Source organism: Fusarium pseudograminearum, chromosome 2 (genome assembly GCF_000303195.2).
Source record: "Fusarium pseudograminearum CS3096 chromosome 2, whole genome shotgun sequence".
In the NCBI taxonomy this organism is placed as follows: domain Eukaryota; kingdom Fungi; phylum Ascomycota; class Sordariomycetes; order Hypocreales; family Nectriaceae; genus Fusarium; species Fusarium pseudograminearum.
This window is the reverse complement of record NC_031952.1, coordinates 8,073,896-8,090,270: the sequence shown is the minus strand read 5'-3', so window position 1 is coordinate 8,090,270 and position 16,375 is coordinate 8,073,896. Positions and strand designations below refer to the sequence as shown.

General features: G+C 49.5%; 6 protein-coding genes across 6 annotated transcripts, besides 2 other annotated features; 4 read left to right on the top strand and 2 right to left on the bottom strand.

The window, feature by feature from the left end:
* Positions 1-310: 310 nt before the first annotated feature.
* FPSE_09908 (uncharacterized protein) lies at positions 311-2,850 on the top strand (the record flags this gene model as incomplete). Its single annotated transcript, XM_009263025.1, has 7 exons — positions 311-502; positions 585-970; positions 1,024-1,304; positions 1,359-1,561; positions 1,625-1,991; positions 2,044-2,170; positions 2,217-2,850. The coding sequence occupies 7 exons, from the start codon at positions 311-313 to the stop codon at positions 2,848-2,850; spliced, it is 2,190 nt and encodes a 729-aa protein (XP_009261300.1).
* A 720-nt stretch (positions 2,851-3,570) lies between these two features.
* On the top strand, positions 3,571-4,805 carry FPSE_09909 (uncharacterized protein; the record flags this gene model as incomplete). Its single annotated transcript, XM_009263026.1, has 2 exons — positions 3,571-3,949; positions 3,997-4,805. The coding sequence occupies 2 exons, from the start codon at positions 3,571-3,573 to the stop codon at positions 4,803-4,805; spliced, it is 1,188 nt and encodes a 395-aa protein (XP_009261301.1).
* A 302-nt stretch (positions 4,806-5,107) lies between these two features.
* Positions 5,108-5,853, bottom strand: FPSE_09910 (uncharacterized protein; the record flags this gene model as incomplete). The annotated part of the gene is made up of 2 exons (XM_009263027.1): positions 5,108-5,673; positions 5,727-5,853. 2 exons carry the CDS (start codon positions 5,851-5,853, stop codon positions 5,108-5,110), a joined length of 693 nt encoding a protein of 230 aa, XP_009261302.1.
* Positions 5,854-7,064: 1,211 nt separating this feature from the next.
* FPSE_09911 (uncharacterized protein) lies at positions 7,065-7,659 on the top strand (the record flags this gene model as incomplete). Its single annotated transcript, XM_009263028.1, has 2 exons — positions 7,065-7,106; positions 7,162-7,659. 2 exons carry the CDS (start codon positions 7,065-7,067, stop codon positions 7,657-7,659), a joined length of 540 nt encoding a protein of 179 aa, XP_009261303.1.
* A 1,212-nt stretch (positions 7,660-8,871) lies between these two features.
* On the bottom strand, positions 8,872-10,928 carry FPSE_09912 (uncharacterized protein; the record flags this gene model as incomplete). Its single annotated transcript, XM_009263029.1, has 2 exons — positions 8,872-10,614; positions 10,671-10,928. 2 exons carry the CDS (start codon positions 10,926-10,928, stop codon positions 8,872-8,874), a joined length of 2,001 nt encoding a protein of 666 aa, XP_009261304.1.
* Positions 10,929-11,022: 94 nt separating this feature from the next.
* Positions 11,023-11,061: a microsatellite.
* A 482-nt stretch (positions 11,062-11,543) lies between these two features.
* Positions 11,544-11,569: a microsatellite.
* A 907-nt stretch (positions 11,570-12,476) lies between these two features.
* Positions 12,477-14,215, top strand: FPSE_09913 (uncharacterized protein; the record flags this gene model as incomplete). Its single annotated transcript, XM_009263030.1, has 9 exons — positions 12,477-12,540; position 12,818; positions 12,851-12,888; positions 13,223-13,277; positions 13,400-13,490; positions 13,603-13,642; positions 13,703-13,822; positions 13,975-13,983; positions 14,052-14,215. The coding sequence occupies 9 exons, from the start codon at positions 12,477-12,479 to the stop codon at positions 14,213-14,215; spliced, it is 582 nt and encodes a 193-aa protein (XP_009261305.1).
* Between the last annotated feature and the right edge of the window lie 2,160 nt (positions 14,216-16,375).

Below are 16,375 nucleotides of genomic sequence, written 5' to 3'. Positions count from 1 at the left end.
CCTGCCAGGATCACATCTTGGGTCTCTCACCATTGTCCAACGACCTCTTTCCCTCGTCCTTGTACAGTTCCACTGCTCTTTCGATTCATCTACGACCGCCTTTTGGCTCGTCTGACCTGGACAAGGAGGTGTTCCAAGACTATATCTTGCCTCTCGGCCGCAGTCTTGCTCTTCCTTCTTCTTCTCACTTCAGCATCCATTTGTCGTACTCAGACATTTCAGAAACAGCTTGTCATTTTCTATCACACCAATAAATTTGTACCCCTCCTTCGTCTCAGATACCCCGCCAATTTTTGTGAAAACCGCCATCATGAGTTCCAACAAGCCTTCTCGCAAATTTTCGACGGGCGCCACCTCGCACCGCAAGAGGCAGATGAGCCTCATGGTCGAGAAGGATGGTCACATCAATGCTCCTCTTCAGGCGAGTTCATTCTCGTTTTTTCAATTGCTTTGTCCGTTTCATTCATACTCTGTCATGACAACTTGCGTCATCGCAACTTCGGTTGCCCATGACCCCTGCATTGATCAGACCCTTTGCCGATCTTTCGATATTCTATGGCAACGCTAACATCACTCAATGACAGACTTTGTACCTCGGTATCTCCGCCGTCTTTGCTGATGATCATACCGCCGTCATTGCCCTTGCGATTCACGATACCGTCTATCTCAATGACTTCTCCATCAAGCATGTCTCTCTCGATGAGGAGATGCGCCAGGGACAGGATCTCATTGCTGATCACATCATCAATGAGGTCGAGACATACGAGCATGTCAACTTTGTCAAGTTCATCGGAGCCGGTCTCCCTGTTACTCTCAAGTACATGAGCCCTTCTCTGTGCTCACGTCTTTGGCTTGATCTCGATATCGTACCCGTCGTCCTCCGACCTGACCATGAGGCCAAGGAGAAGAACTTCTGGGATGTCAAGCGCGTCGACGAACAGGCTGATTCCATGGCCCGCAAGTGTATTCTGTGAGCTTTGTCGCAATCGCTATTATTGAGCGGATACTGACAGTACAAAACAGGAACTTCGGTCCTTCTCTCGTACCGCATCTACAGGTCGGCTACCGAGGTATCGTTCAGACAGATGCCGGATTCCGCGTTCATCTTACAAACATCCAAAACCACAAGGACACATGCTCCCTCGCCACGTGGAATGCCACGCAGTTCTACGCCAACAAGCTGCGTGAGAAGAAGACCAAACTCGCATTCTTCAGCGCTACCCCTCAAGGTGGTGGGGTTGCCCTTATGCGGCACGCTCTCGTCCGCCTCAGTCGCCTCATGGGAGTAGATGTGACTTGGTATGGTATGTTGAGGCCCATCAGAATCCTTAAGCACCCAAATAACTAACATCATCCAGTTCCCAAGCCACGACCTGGCGTTTTCCGAATCACCAAGAACCAGCACAACATTCTCCAGGGTGTTAGTCACCCCGACCAGCGTATCTCAGATGCAGAGAAGGGTGCCATCTCCGACTGGATTGAAGACAATGCCAAGAGATACTGGCTTTCAGAGGGCGGTCCCCTCAGGCCCCCAGAGGAGGGAGGTGCCGATATCATTTTCGTAAGTCCAGTCCACTACTCTAATTCTCAATGGCGAGAAACATGCGACTAATAATCGGCGTAGATCGATGATCCACAGATGCCTGGGCTTATTCCTATGATCAAGAGACTCACTCCCGATCGCCCGGTCCTCTACCGATCTCACATCCAGATCCGAAGCGATCTCGTTGCCATTGACGGATCTCCACAGAATGATATCTGGAACTATCTCTGGAGCAACATCAAAGAGGCCGACATGTTCATCAGCCACCCAATTCCCAAGTTTGTTCCTCATACCGTTCCCAAGGAAAAGGTCGTTTACCTGCCTGCTACCACCGACTGGATCGATGGTCTCAACAAACACATGAACAAGTGGGACACGGGTTACTATGCCCATATCTACAACACTCAGTGCAGAAACCAGCGAATGACCGAACTCGACTGGCCCAACCGTAAGACAACATTACATGCTCTTTGGTACATTCGACTAATCTTATTCTGCAGGCAAATACATTGCTCAAGTCGCGCGATTCGACCCTGCCAAGGGCATTCCCACTGTCATCGACTCGTATGCGGAGTTCCGCCGCCGATGTGATGAGGCCAACATTACGGAGGTTCCCCAGCTCGTTGTGTAAGTTGCTTGTTCTGAACAAAATGTGCTTTACTGATTTGTGCAGCTGCGGCAACGGCTCCATTGATGACCCAGATGGCGCCATTATTTTCGATCAGACAATGACTCAATTGGAAGACCACTACCCTCATCTTCTCGACGACGTCAGTGTCATGCGCCTTGACGCTAATGATCAGCTTCTCAACATGGTCATTGCCAACGCTCATGTCATTCTTCAGCTGTCGACTCGTGAGGGTTTCGAAATCAAGGTGTCGGAAGCTCTCCACGCAGGTGTTCCTGTTATTGTTTCCAATGAAGGCGGTATTCCCCTCCAGGTCAAGGACAATGTCAATGGATACCTTGTTACCCCTGGTGACTACAAGACCGTCGCCAAACACCTCATGGACCTATACACCGACCACGATCTCCATGCTAGAATGTCTCGAGAAGCTAAGAATGGTGTCAGCGACGAGGTCGGCACTGTCGGTAATGCGTTGGGCTGGTTCTACCTGGCTGCCAAGTGGCAGGAGCTTGGAACCAACCCTGGCCTTCGAGGTGATGAGAAGTGGGTGAATGACATGGCTCGTGAAGAAGCCGGTTACCCCTACTCTGAAGGTGAAAATCGTCTCCCTCGTCACTTCACTCAGCGCAAGGAGGGTGCGCAGAACGGAAAGGTACAGGAAAACGGCGACAATGAGTAGATGGGTTGTGTTTACGATTACAAAATGTTAGAGATGTTCCATGACGGAGACAATGTATGTATTACGTATCTGGCCACATTCGCGAACTGATTCCACTCGTCTTGCTTCTGAGAATTACTTGAAAGACTATCAAAAATACAGATTTGTATGCATCTGCCCACAATAAATGTTATGTGATACTATAAAACACAATATCTGTAGCTGGCATTAAGGTTGGCGGAACGTTCCCAGCATAGGGACTCTGATACAACTTGGCGGTATTATTTGCAGACCATGTTTAGGGGCTGCAAATAATTTGTTGCCCTGATGCTCTGAGGTTGTGAAGAGAAGCTGCGACATTGCAGTGACGTGCTGTGTTGTCACTGCCGGGCAGGTGCAAGGCAGCCGCATCCCGTCTGCAGAAAACCTCGGCGACTCACTTCTGCGGAAGGAGCGGTTGCGAATCACAGAATCACATAATCTCTCCCCCATCACAATTCTCTCGAGTATTTTTTCCTTCAGTCGGTAGTGTTCTTTCATTTCGGTTGTTTGTTTGACGCGTTTCCTTCGTTTGCACTCGGAGTACAGTCTACCGTTTCTCAACAGACGCAAACTACTGGCTCATTCTTTTTCTTTCTTCACCAAGCCAAGCGCCCGAAGAGACTTCTACAGTAGGTATCAATCTTTCGATCGTAAGCCACCGGGCTTTGGGAGTCTCTTTCACTCCCTATCAACGTGAAAATGATGAATCCTGCTCGAGCACAGATGCTTGCCAGGGCCAGCCCAGACGACGCAAGAGACCCGACTCCATTACCTGAGGTTGATGATGAAGAGGGCTGGGACCTGGGTCCTCTCAGATCTGGTTCAAACTGCAGTGCCTTGGGTGATCGCTCTCGGCGAATTTCTCGAAGTTCGCAGCAGCCTGAAGGCTCGCGAGTGGCCTCCGCCCGTAGGCCAGACGCGGGCCTCCCACGGTTGCGAGAGGACATCAATTCCAACACTTTCAGTTTTCCAAAGCGTCCTTTAAGCGATGTGGTAAAGCATGAAGATGGCGACAGAGAGAAGAAGCCGAAGCTTAATACGACCAAGTACTACACGGATGTTCAGACACTTGGTCGAGGTAAGGAACTGCAGGCCGAACTCAAGTATCCGTTAACACAAGCACAGCTCCTCATCCAGACGCCGATACTAGATATCTTGCATCGCTCCTTAAAAACCGCACTTTGCTCCTCACTTTACAGGGTCTCCCCAGGAAGAACTCAGACCCTCCCAAGCCGAAGACTTATGAGTTCCGCATCTCCCAAGCCGGGCTGGCACAGCATGAGAGACTATCTCTCATCGCGCACACTCGAGCTCTTCCGTTGTTTTCTCCAGAATCAGCTACCTCTTCTAATGATGGGAGCATCTCGCAGACCATCGTTGGTGAGTTGCTTGAGGATCTTTGGCCAAGTCTGTCGAAGCACGAGAAGTATCAGTACGCCCGACAACTCCGCAACCTACTCGTAAAGTTGAGGTGTAATGGAAGGGTTCCTGCGGGCGGTGCCTTTGGATCGGCCCATTCGGGACCATACGGGCTGATTTTGGACAGACATCAGAGCCATACATACTTCGCAGTGAGACAGGATCCGAATCAGCAGCAGTTCATGGCGCTTCTGATGTCTACACTTTATTCAACCGTCCCTACTCATGTTTCCAAAGCTCTTTTGACACAGTTTCGCAGAGACTATGCATCAGTCCTGACACATGGAAACCTGTGCCCCAGAAACATCGTCGTGTCCAACAATACGATTGTATGGATCCTTGGTTGGGACTGTGCAGGACACTACCCGGTGTGGTGGGAGTACGCGCGCTTCTTTGAAGCACGAACCACGGAGGAAAACAGCGATTGGTACGAGTATGCCGATGAAATCTTTGCGGACGAATATCCGGCAGAGCTGGCGGCCTACCAAGGCATAGCCAGATGCCAGCAACCTTGATTCTCGGAATGGGTTACAGTGTGCGACCCGCATACTGGGGTGTTCGGGGCCTTCAACACTGACGGATGGGCGATCAAGGCTGGGCCATACATTTTGGGACATGGGACAACCAGGTTTCGGTCACTATGTGTATTTATTCTTCAAGGTTTCTTTATTGAACCTCAACGTACTATACACTCGGTATCTTGGCAAACAAACAAAGTGCGCGTGGTCGACAATCCGTCGGCCTTGTCGCGCAAAGTCAATCGCTATTTTGACATTTATCCCCATTCAAGCTCTTCACTTTACTAATATGGATTGATTTACTTCTCAAATCGCTTGGCGACAGTGCCCCAGTTGATGACGTCCCAGATGGCGCTGAAGTACTCGGCCTTGCGGTTCTGGTACTGAAGGTAGTAGGCGTGCTCCCAGGCGTCAATGCCGAGGAGGGGCTCAAGGTTACCGGTGACGGGGTCCTGGTTAGGTCGGGTAACGATGGACAGAGTGCCAGCGTTCTTGTCCTTGACGAGCCAGGCCCAGCCGGAGCCCTGGATGCCAGCGAGGGTAGCGTTGGTCTGCTTCTTGAAGGCCTCGAAGGAGCCAAAGTCCTCGTTGATGGAAGTCAGAAGCTTGCCCTGGGGCTCACCACCACCGCCCTTGCCGTTGGGAGCAAGGTTCTCCCAGAAGAGGGAGTGGTTGACATGACCACCGCCGTGGAAGTTGAGAAGAGGAGCCTGAGCGGCGATAGCCTTGGCGTCGCCCTTGTGGTTGGCCTCGGCGATGGCGTCGGTAGCGTTGTTGAAGCCGGTAACGTAGGTCTGGTGGTGCTTGGAGTGGTGAAGCTCCATGATCTGGCCAGAGATGTAGGGCTCAAGAGCGCCATAGTCGTCTGGACGATTTGTCAGCTTGCAATTGGGGTATAGGACATTTAGATGGACATACAAGGAAGATCGGGGAGAGTGGCCTTGCCGCGAACGAAGCTGGTGGTAGCCATAGCCGCGAGGGGAGTAGAGCGGGCGCGCAGGCCAGCGCGGAGGGCGGGAGTTGATCGAAGAAGAGCGGAAGCCATGGTGGAAGCTATTCTAACGGTGTTAGTCAAGTATTCAATTGAGTTGACGAGGCAAAGTCAATATTGGCGATTAAAAGAAATAAGTGCTTGCTAATTGACGGGTTGAAACTTACAATTGACTGAGATCTGTTGATGATGTCAAAAAAATAAAAGAGGGTTGGACTGGATTTGGGAGGAGGGGCAGTTAAAGAGCTGCTGGGGGAACCCGAGGGCGGCAATGTCGGACTACCGAAGGTGGGAGCTTGGATCAATCTGTCGTCATATTTTCGAGAGCTTCCGTTCATGATGACTTATGGCTTGGCGTAAGAGATCTGTGTCGTCTTAAAAGAAATAACGAGTTCCATAACAAGTGAATAGTAGCCTAATATTCTCTATTATTTCTCTGTAGAGTTACATACTTGATAATTATTTGCTTAAATCGATTTTAGCTCTTTATAAGCATTATCTCAAGGGAAGCAGTGGCTGTTATTCTGTAACATTAGTGATAAACTCACTCAACCAACATTATCAGTATCAGAATCATGAAGTTTACTTGACTAATCTCGGCTTTTCCATCATGGCCGAACAGCGATACTACGGACATGATATGATTGATATGTAGTACTCATCCAAAGCTTCCAAGCTGATTCTCGAAAAGCCTTGTTCCCATGTCTCCGAGTGCCGATCTCGGATTGCCGAACGCTACCTACGAATGACGCAAGTTTTACCAACTGATACAACGTCGATCAGCTTGAATCGAAAACCGTAAACCGAATTGATATCCTACATTTCTGTATACGATTATGTTTAAAGGTAGCATGTTTCATTCGTAGTTTTATATGTGCTTCAGAGCTACAGGGTGAGCAACTCAAGATTATGTCATCCCGCATCGCGTACTTTTGGTGGTTGGTACAACTTTAATGGCAATTTTGCCTTTTGCTTCCCTGCGTTAAGAGTCATAGAAAGTAAGGCACAAAAGCAACCTTATTCTCACATGATAAAAAAGCACTGCTTAACAACCCACTTTCTTCTCCTCCTAGCACAACCTAGGAAATAGCCAAATCCGACTCTCCATGTCAGTTTAGCTTGCCCAGACCCTGATCCCTGTTGCTAACCCCGTCCTAGCCAAATCGCGTACAATTACCACTTCCAAACCTCTCTACGCGTCTCCCTCTGCCTCTCCCCCTCCAAACCAAACCACCAAAAAAAAGAACATTTAATTCAGCACAAAGATGTCGTACTACGACATTGACGCCATCCTCACGGATGCAGAGGTAAACATAGCCCCGACTCCTCCAAATCTAAAAACCGAGATCTAACACCTTCCAGAAAGTCCCATGCCAATTCGAAATCGACGTCCCCTACCTCGGCCATCTCGACAACTCCCCCAACGGCCTCAAAGCAAACACCCCTTTGACTCTGCCACTCTGGCTCGCCGAAATGCTAGCACTAGCATCAACACCCACGTCAAGCGCACCACTGACACTGAATCTCCCACCATGTCTATCCACCGCTGTTTTATCCGCGCTAAAAGCCGATCCGCGCGCCGTACCGCTTCGAGACCATAGTTTGCATTTCTACGGCGTGGGAGTGCGCATGCTGGATTTGTTCGACGAGAAGGATGTGGCAGAGGTGTTGAGGAAGACGTTTGTTGTGAGGGCGGGGGATGTAGGACTGCATGCGAGAAAGGCGGATGAGGGCATGGTGGGAGTGAATGGGGAGGAGTTTTTGAGGGGGCTTGAGGAGTGGGAGAGGGGGTTGTTTAGAAGAGGGCATGAGGGTGTGAAAGGGGCGAAGGAGTGGACGGATAAGGTGAAGAAGACTTGATTTGATGATGCAAGATATTGGTCAAGATAGAGATACCCATGAGTTGCCAGACAAAGGCACTACGCGATCTACGACATGAATTACAACTGGAAGCACACAAGAGAAACAACGAGTTGAATCACCATTCTATTCATAAAAGCTTTAATCACAACAAGAAAAAACAAGGTAGGGATAAATGCGTGCATCTTTCAGCACGATCTATTACTGACTCAGACTCCTACGTCTTGACGCCAGCAGAGGTTCCTATCTGTAGGCAAACGGTACTCATCAAACCACCCGCTCAGTGATTTTCCAACCAAGCGACAAGCCCACCATTTCCCAGCATGCCCTCAGATTCTATAACCCCAACTAGAACAGTATCCCCAAACACCGACCCAACACAATCCAATGCTCTTGTTCTAACTAAATAAAGCATGGATGATGATAGCGCCTCTTGATCTCGAGGTTCAACGCTGACCCGTCCGAACGGGCACCCCAGAAACAAAAAACGCCATGCTCAGATGTCAACATCGAACTCCCTTCATCCTCATGTCATGTACCGGATGTATGAAAATAAAAATGCAACCGACTCCTCTTTTTCCTCTCCTGGGAAAATTCTTCCAGATACCGACCCGGCCCAGTATATATCGTAGTCACGCGATGAAGCACTTTCGATCGCGCTGAGAATAAACGTATAGGTCTCGCACCGCTCAAGCGGTCGATCCTGTTGGCTGCCCATCTAGGGCCACAGCCAGATTGAAACGTATCCACCAGTTTAGTTTGCCAAGGGACTCGCTGGAATAAACCAGAAAGGTAATCATCAACGCCGTGACGGTAAAGAAAAAGGATGTGAAAAGAATAAAGTCGAAAAGAAATAACCACAATCATATAACAGGCTCCTGAAAATCATTATGTGTGAAGGAGAATGTGAAAGAGATAAGCAAGGTGGTGATCCTTGCCTTAAGAAGATGGCGCGCACGTTCACCAGAACGGCTCAATACCGAGAAGTGGTCTTGTTCAACTGAGCCATTATCGTATCGACTCAAGTTGGGCTCGGGCTCGGACGCGAATTTTTTTGGGGCTCTTTGTTTTGCGTTGTCATCCCTCGAGGCATGTGCTCAACAACCGCTCGACGTCGAGGTCGATGTTGGAGCACGTCAACCAGTGAAAGCGGGGACAGCGCCGATTACAACAAAATCGAGCTTCATGATCATTACTCATACTGCAGAGCATTTAGGAAACCCACATGCCATTGTCAGCCATACCCATATGGGACATGTCTTGGAAGGTGGCAGGAGTGATGGTGTTGGAAGAAGAGAGATTAGACCCATAGGCAGAGGTAGCATGCTCAGAGAAAGCATAATTATCAGGAAGTCCCTGAATGGGGGAGGCATTTGAGAAGGGTGAGTAGCCAAAGTTGCCAGAAGCAGATGAGATGGGAGCAGAGATAAGCTCGCCATTGACACTAGCCATGATGGCAGGATCGGCAATGCCATCAACGGCAAGATCGTAGCCAGTCTCCATGTTGAAAGGGGTCATGTTACTACCGATGCCCTGGAACATGTCCATCTGAGGAGGCATGGAACCCTCCATCTCGCTCTCAACCATGTCGTCAGACTCATCTTGCTCAGGCGTGGGGGACTCGTTAAAGTCAACTTTGACTTTCTTCTCGACGAACCAAGCCTTGAGTTCGGACATAGGAGGCCAGTCGCCACCACCCTTACCACCACGCTTCTCATCAGAGTTAGCACCCTTCTTGCCGCGGGGGGTCTTGGGCTTGAAGTGAGTGCGTCTAAGATGAGCAGCGGCGTTATAGTACGCGCCGTACTCCTTTCCGGAGATGCAAGCCTTGCACTTAGACAAAGGGTTGACAGCCTTGACATTGCTCTCGATACCAACAGAGGCGGGATCCCGGCAGACGAACTTCTTGACAGTGCCTTCATGCTTGGCGTTGACGTGTCGGCGAAGTTCGTGGTCACCACGGAAACCATCAGGGTGGTCGTTGCACTGAGTGCAGTACACCTTGGGGTGCTTGGGGCGCTGGTAGTTGGTCTTGTTGACGGGAAGCTTGGCTTCCTTTGAAGCGGCGGAAGAGCTGGCTTCGCTCTTGGCAAGCTCCTCCTTAGGCTTGGGAGCGAGCTGGATATTCTTGGCTGCTTGTAGAACTCGCTCACGGGCCTCCTTAGCTCGGCGTTCCAGGTTGGAAGCGTTTGATCGAACACTGGACATGCTGGCATTGGAGAATGAACGTTCCATGTCGGTAGATTCGGGCGACTCCATCAAAGTGTTTCCGTTGGAGTCGACATACTGCTGAACATTGGCAGAAGTGAGGCTGGCACCAAGACCAAAGAGGTCTTGCTCAGAGGTATATTGCTTGCCGGCGGGGTACATGTTGACAGACGTAGGGGACAGGTCGGGAGCGAACAGTGCATCGGCCTGGGACTGGGAAGATTCCATACGCTCCATGCCAGCGCCGTAGTTATCGTAGGAGCTGTTCTGGCGGGTCAAGGGGCTCGCGGCCTCGGCAGCGGATGGACCGGAGATCATCGATGGGCAGGCCGAAGACATGGGGTAGCTAGAAGGAATAGTTGTTGATAGAGTGGCATATTGGTTGTTGTCGGCCACCATGTTGTAAGTCATTCCCGAGAAGGCTGAGTCGTAGTGCTGAGGAGCTTGTGGGGTCTCGGGCCACTGTTTTAGGAAGTCTTCTGGGTCCATACCGATGTTGAGTAGAGGTTGGTTCTCCTGGACGCATTGAAGTTGATTTGAGGCGGCTTCAAGAGGCAGGTTGGCAGACTGGTTTTGAGGTGAAGTAAATCGGTCCATGGTTGAGCTCAGGGGCGCAATGCGGTTGCCGGTTTGTGAAAAAGGCATATGAGTCTCTGAACGATTTGAAACACTGCGGCTCATGGGTAGTGCGGAGCTTGACTGTTGAGAAAAGGCCCTTCTCTCACGCTTATGTGCCTGAAACCGTTCCTGAAAGATGGTATTAGAAGATGGAGATGGAGTGAGGGTTGACGGGGATGAATTACCGTGATGGCGGATTTCACTTGTGTGGGATATGCCATGGTGGACTTGCTACGGGAGAGACCGACACTTCGTGAATTTAAGACAGCATTGCTTGGGATCTGGAAACCTCCCTGAGCAAAGTTCTGAGCGACATGATTTAGAACTGTAGGGTCTCCTCTGAGTTGACTTTGGACGAAGTGCTCAAGCTGTGAATTTCTTGCGTTGGCGGCTTCTAGCTGACGTTGTAGCTCCTCGACAGTGGTGACGTTTTCTAAATTCATTCTGTGGAGAGTAGATAGAATCGTATATATCTGATAGGGATAGGCCCGATAAGTTGAGATAGGCGGGTGTAAGTAAGGCGAGTGAGAGTGGATTGCTGAGATGAGCTGAGCTGAGCTGAGCTGAGGTGAACTGGGTGTTTGTGATATGGATAGACTGGAAGTTTGGAAAAGGTGAGAAACCCAAGGCGAACCGAACTATTGAATGGTAATGAAGACAAGTCTCGGATTTGTGACAGGCGAGAAAGATTAAAAAGTGGGATAGCGGGAGTCGAGACAGACGACGAAGAAAAGAAGGTGAACGAGATGCGGATGGGATGGAGGATTAATAGGTGAGCCAGGATGGAAGGGAACGCGGCCCAGTCGTGTGAATGAGGCTTCCAATTCCCCACTCTGGCCTGACAGGGGATGATGCAGGGATCCTTGGAAGGATATTCAAGGGTGGTGGAACTGGGCGGTATTTGGGAGAGCTGCGGTGTGTAAGGTAAGTGAGTGTATGGATGGTGAAAGGTTGCTTGAACGAGACAACGTCTGTGGGTGGGCGGTCTAATTAGGCTTGGCCTGGCTGAAAATGCAGGCAGTGACAGTAGATATGTAAAAGAGGAGGAGGAGGGTGTGTGGTGATGATGATGATGATGATGATGTCGTATCTAGTGGTGTGTTTTGATGACAAGCAAGCAAGCAATCCAGATAGATTATCGATTGCGATGCATAGAATGAGTGACCGAGTTCCTTGAATGGGTTGAGGCAGGTAGACTCGCAGCAATGCGACAATGCCCAATGTCGATGTCGATGCCGATGCCCGTGTGGCCTGATCGATGGTGTCAAGATTGACGAGGTGAAAAGAGACAAGATGCGGGAAAAACAAGATCCAATCTTGGCTCCGATGCTGTGAAAAGAGACTGGTCGCAAAAAAAAGAGAAGCTTGCGGGGATGGGTTTAATGATGCTGCTAAACATATGCCGTGTTGTTGAGATTGAAACAAACATGAAAATGGAAAGTGGATTGGCACTAATAACAGCACCAATATCAGAAGGGGCAAGGTCCAGCAACTGCAACGCGTGACTGACGACGCTTGTTCCTGCCCGCTGTTAGTACTTTGAGTTTTGCCCTCTGACAACCAACGTGGGGTAGGTGGTTTGACTTTGATTTACAGCGGCCCACCTGCTGCACTACAGTACAGTTGTGAACTGAACCAACGGTCACCACAGCGGGAAAAACCACCACTGAGAACCCGGCATGGAATCTTCGGTGGCTTGCTCCAGCGAGTCAAAGCTTTTTCCAACGCATCCCATCTGCACACACACCCCGGGAGTAGGTACATATCGTGCCCAAAAAAAGATGGAAAGAGAGAAACGCCAGCGAAGCAACCCTTGTCCTGGTGCTGGTACTGGATGCATGCTGTAGCGATTGGATCATCACTGCTTGTCTGTCGCCAGGTCTGGCTTGCTGCGACCAACTAGGAACCTCGTTTCCAATTGCGCGTACATACCTACATACAGCTCATCTATCTAGCCTGACCACGAGATGCTTTGAAACGAGGCATTCTCAATGGGCGTTGACATTTCACACGCACCCAAGAGGCTCAGCTGCATCAAGTGGTGGGCTATGCGTGGTTAGTCCATTAGATATTGAACAGAATGAAGGGTCTGTCTGCCTGCTCTATCTATTCCGTTCTATCCTCTACGATCTGGGCAGTCTAGGACTTTACAAGTCTGACAAAGACGGATGGTCGCATATCTTCTGACACCTCAATCTACGAAACAAAACAAAAACGTCTACGTAATGTCAAGCGGCACAGCATCATCATGGTTCATGACTCCTGGAGGAAACAAAAGGAAAAAGAAACAAAATCACGAGAAAAGAGATAGACAAAAAGCAATGTGATACAGCGTAAGTAACAGCCACAGCCTAAAATAAAACAGAAGAAAACGCCATGACATGACGGCATTCTGGGTACAGGGTACGTTGAAAGAAATTGGTAAGAGCAACAAAAAGCAAAAAAAGATGTGCCTCTTCCTTGGAGATTGATTGCTGCCGCGTCGTGCTACTACGAGATGTCATGGCTCATTCTTATCCTATCCTGGCTTAGCAACTCATCATCCCCCATCCTTCATCCCACCAAAGCGGGCACATGTATGGGGTTGCGGATCCGATCAAGATGTGTCTTGAGAGCAGTGCAGTGCAATACAATTTGCCCATCTTGTTAGAGTGATGTGTTGTGCTGTAAGGTTCGAGGTGAACATGTCATGCGCTAACCCGCTAGACTGATTGACCGGCTGCACGTTTGATGCCAGGTGCTGCTGTCAGTTCCCGGACAAGACGCGGACAAGAATTCGGGGTGTTGGGCTGGTAGGCTGGGCTGGACTGGGTTAGGCTTAGCCTAGGTAGTGTGCTGTCTGCCTGCCTGTCTTGCTGTGCCATGCTTTTGAGTGTGATGTGCTGTTAAGACCGTGTGGTCTGTTCTGTTTTAGCTTGTTTGAAGATATCCCCGATCAAGCAGGTACCTTACCTCGCAAACCTACCTGCTACCATGTACCTAGCCTAGTATCTAACGGTAGTAAAGTAATTAACGTTAGTTTGATGAACACGGACAAAACATAGGTAGTTAATGCTTCATAGTAAGTTTAAGATTATACATAATACCTGCTGTTACTAATTTTAACCCTGTTTATAGTACAAGCAGGACGCCAGTAACGTTTCAGTAGCTAAGCTGAGTATGTACAGAGTTGGAGCCAAACAGATTTGAATGAGATTATCTCGGTACGCGAGATCAGCTCCTCTAGGCTCTTCCCAACCGCCGGTTGGCGGCGGGACGCTGATCACCATTTTCCCTGCTCTTCACGAAGAGGGAACAGGATTAATGTGCCACCGACGTGTGTTGGTGTTGCCAGATAGTACGTATGCTACCTCACTCAGCTGAGAGAACCCTGCCATGAAACAGTAACGGTTGGAAGAGGAAGAGAAAATGTTATTGATTGAGGGAATCCTCAAGGATTCGTACAAATCGATAATAAAATACTCTCACCTCATATATCCCCTCAAATAGTGACTAAATGTGAGCTCTCATAAAATTAAAACAAAAAGAGATGCCATCACCAAGACTTTGTCTGCTGTCTCCAACAGGTACGATAATCCTTGCTACTGCTACTGCTACTGCTACACTCCATCTCCTTTCTGGCACCCACCTCTTTACGCAAAACGAGGCAATCACTGAGACGGGGCATCCGTCTATTGGCTGTCGAACGCGGTCAGGCATACCCACCATCCACCTCGATTGGTTCCCGTAGTCGCATAGAGTGAGGCGGACGGCGCCATCACTTTAACAGCAGCCAACTTACCTGTACCTAACCGCACTGAGCCTAACTCGACACCGAATCTAGTTGCACCTAATTAATCTACCACTGTCCAGTTCACTAGGTAGCTACAGGTCAGTCATCAACGGGCCCAACGGCTTAATTAGATTAGAGATGATACTGCTCTGCACCTACTGCAATCCTTTCAACCAGATCAAGCAGTTCAACTACATCACACCCTCTTCCTATTTGGTCTGGCGTGTGTTTACTCTTTGCTTTTTCCTCTCTCTCCCAAATAACCTCATTGCAACCCAGAGACCAGGGACCAGGTGCCCACGTTACCCAAGTCCTCTCTCCTTACGCCCCCCATGATGATGATCTTCCACTGTGACGAATTGCGTAGCATCGTCACCGCATTCTAGACCAAATGATCTTCATGACCGGTATTTGCCAACTCGCAATGCACCCTTCCGTTTGGTCAGACAATCGCCCGAGTATTGAGTGTCATGCAGGCCCCCCAGGCAGTTCCAGTTGCACTTTGTAGTTGAAGCACACGCTATCGATCGTTTCGGGTTTCTTCTGACTCGAACTCGATTGCACCTTGGCGCAATTATACACAGACAAGATACCTCTATTCCCAACATGGCAAAGGGTAGCAACTCGCACGGCCATAAACCCCGTGTTATAGTTTGCTTCCAACTCTATCTTGTGCCTGCCAATCTCGAAAAACTGTAACCTATCTCCACGGGAGCTCTCCCGTATTGCTAGTTTAGTTCCTCATAGTTGAACTCAATCAGATGCGACGTAGTATTTCTTTCCCTTTGTCCGGGAACTTGTTGCAAGATTGCGATTGATAGTAGACTCGTTACTAGTAGACCTCAAAGTTCCACTCTCTATCCATCATGGCCCCTGGCTATCGAATCCTTTCTTTTTCCCTTGGCCTAATCTTTTCCTTGCGGTGATCATGCAGGCTCGACCCCAGCATCAACTTTTCCAATCACGCAGATCATTGATGGAACCGTTCCATTGATACCTTCGTGACCGTGCTAGTGCACGTGCAATGATATGACTCCCCCATTGCAAATGGAGCGGTTGATGCGTTGGCAATTTGGGTTGATCCGCTGCTCTACCTGACCACGTGCTGCTTTTTTATGATTGCACCCTGATGCTTGTTGTACTTAGTATGAGTCGAACTGAGCCGCAACTCGTGGCTCTGCAACGGTTGAAGCCATTCAAACTCCCCTGAACGTCTCGCTTGCAAGTGAGTCAACTCTAGCGTTCAACGAGTATGCTTAACATTCTTGGCACGGACAGACGGCTCGTTGAGAGTTTGTTAGCGTGTGATGAGCAGTCAATGTCTGAGTTGCATCTGCCGTCTTGGAGAACAGACTGACTTACTTGCGTTGGACCTTTTGTCAACGATTACCCTGAATCCAACATCAACGTCCAACCGTACAGCCCGTGTCTTGCGCGTACCTTTGGCCATAGCGTTGATGCTAACCCAAAACACTGGACCAAAAAGTAATATGCCCAGGAGACCCTGACTCTGGTTAATGCATTCGTCCAGACGCATGAGTGAGTCGTCGGAGAACCCTGAGCAGGCCAGGTCGTTCAGGGCTGATGGATGATGCATTACAGACGATCCATAGAGAGTGCACGAACTCCTGTCGGTACTCATCGGCTTGCGCACCGTTGGGCCAAAATCGGTATCAAGCGAAAAGACGCTATCAAGTCTAGACAGGGCCTTTGTGAGACCAATGCTCAATATCATGCCATGATGAGCACCCGGCGTCGCGCAAAAGGTAAGCAAAATACGTCAGAGAAGGCTAATTTTGAGTAACGGTAATTTCATCTTGCTGGGACTTGGCTGTATTGATCGTTGTCCAAGCTTGACGGGCCGACAAAATTCGAGATAGATCCTGACATGAAACCATGAATACTGCGGAGAAGAGAGAAAGAAAAATGATGGCAAAGACCCTTTGGTACTGGGACGAGAGCCTAACATTGGAACGAGCTTCTCCCCATTGGACACGTGTTCTAGTTAGAGAGGCTCTGTTGATCGTCGATTCCCACCCGAAGCGAGGATATTCCCAGGAAGGGTATGTGCTGATCAACGTCTGGTGTTGTTTATTCCCGTTTGCCACGCATCACGAC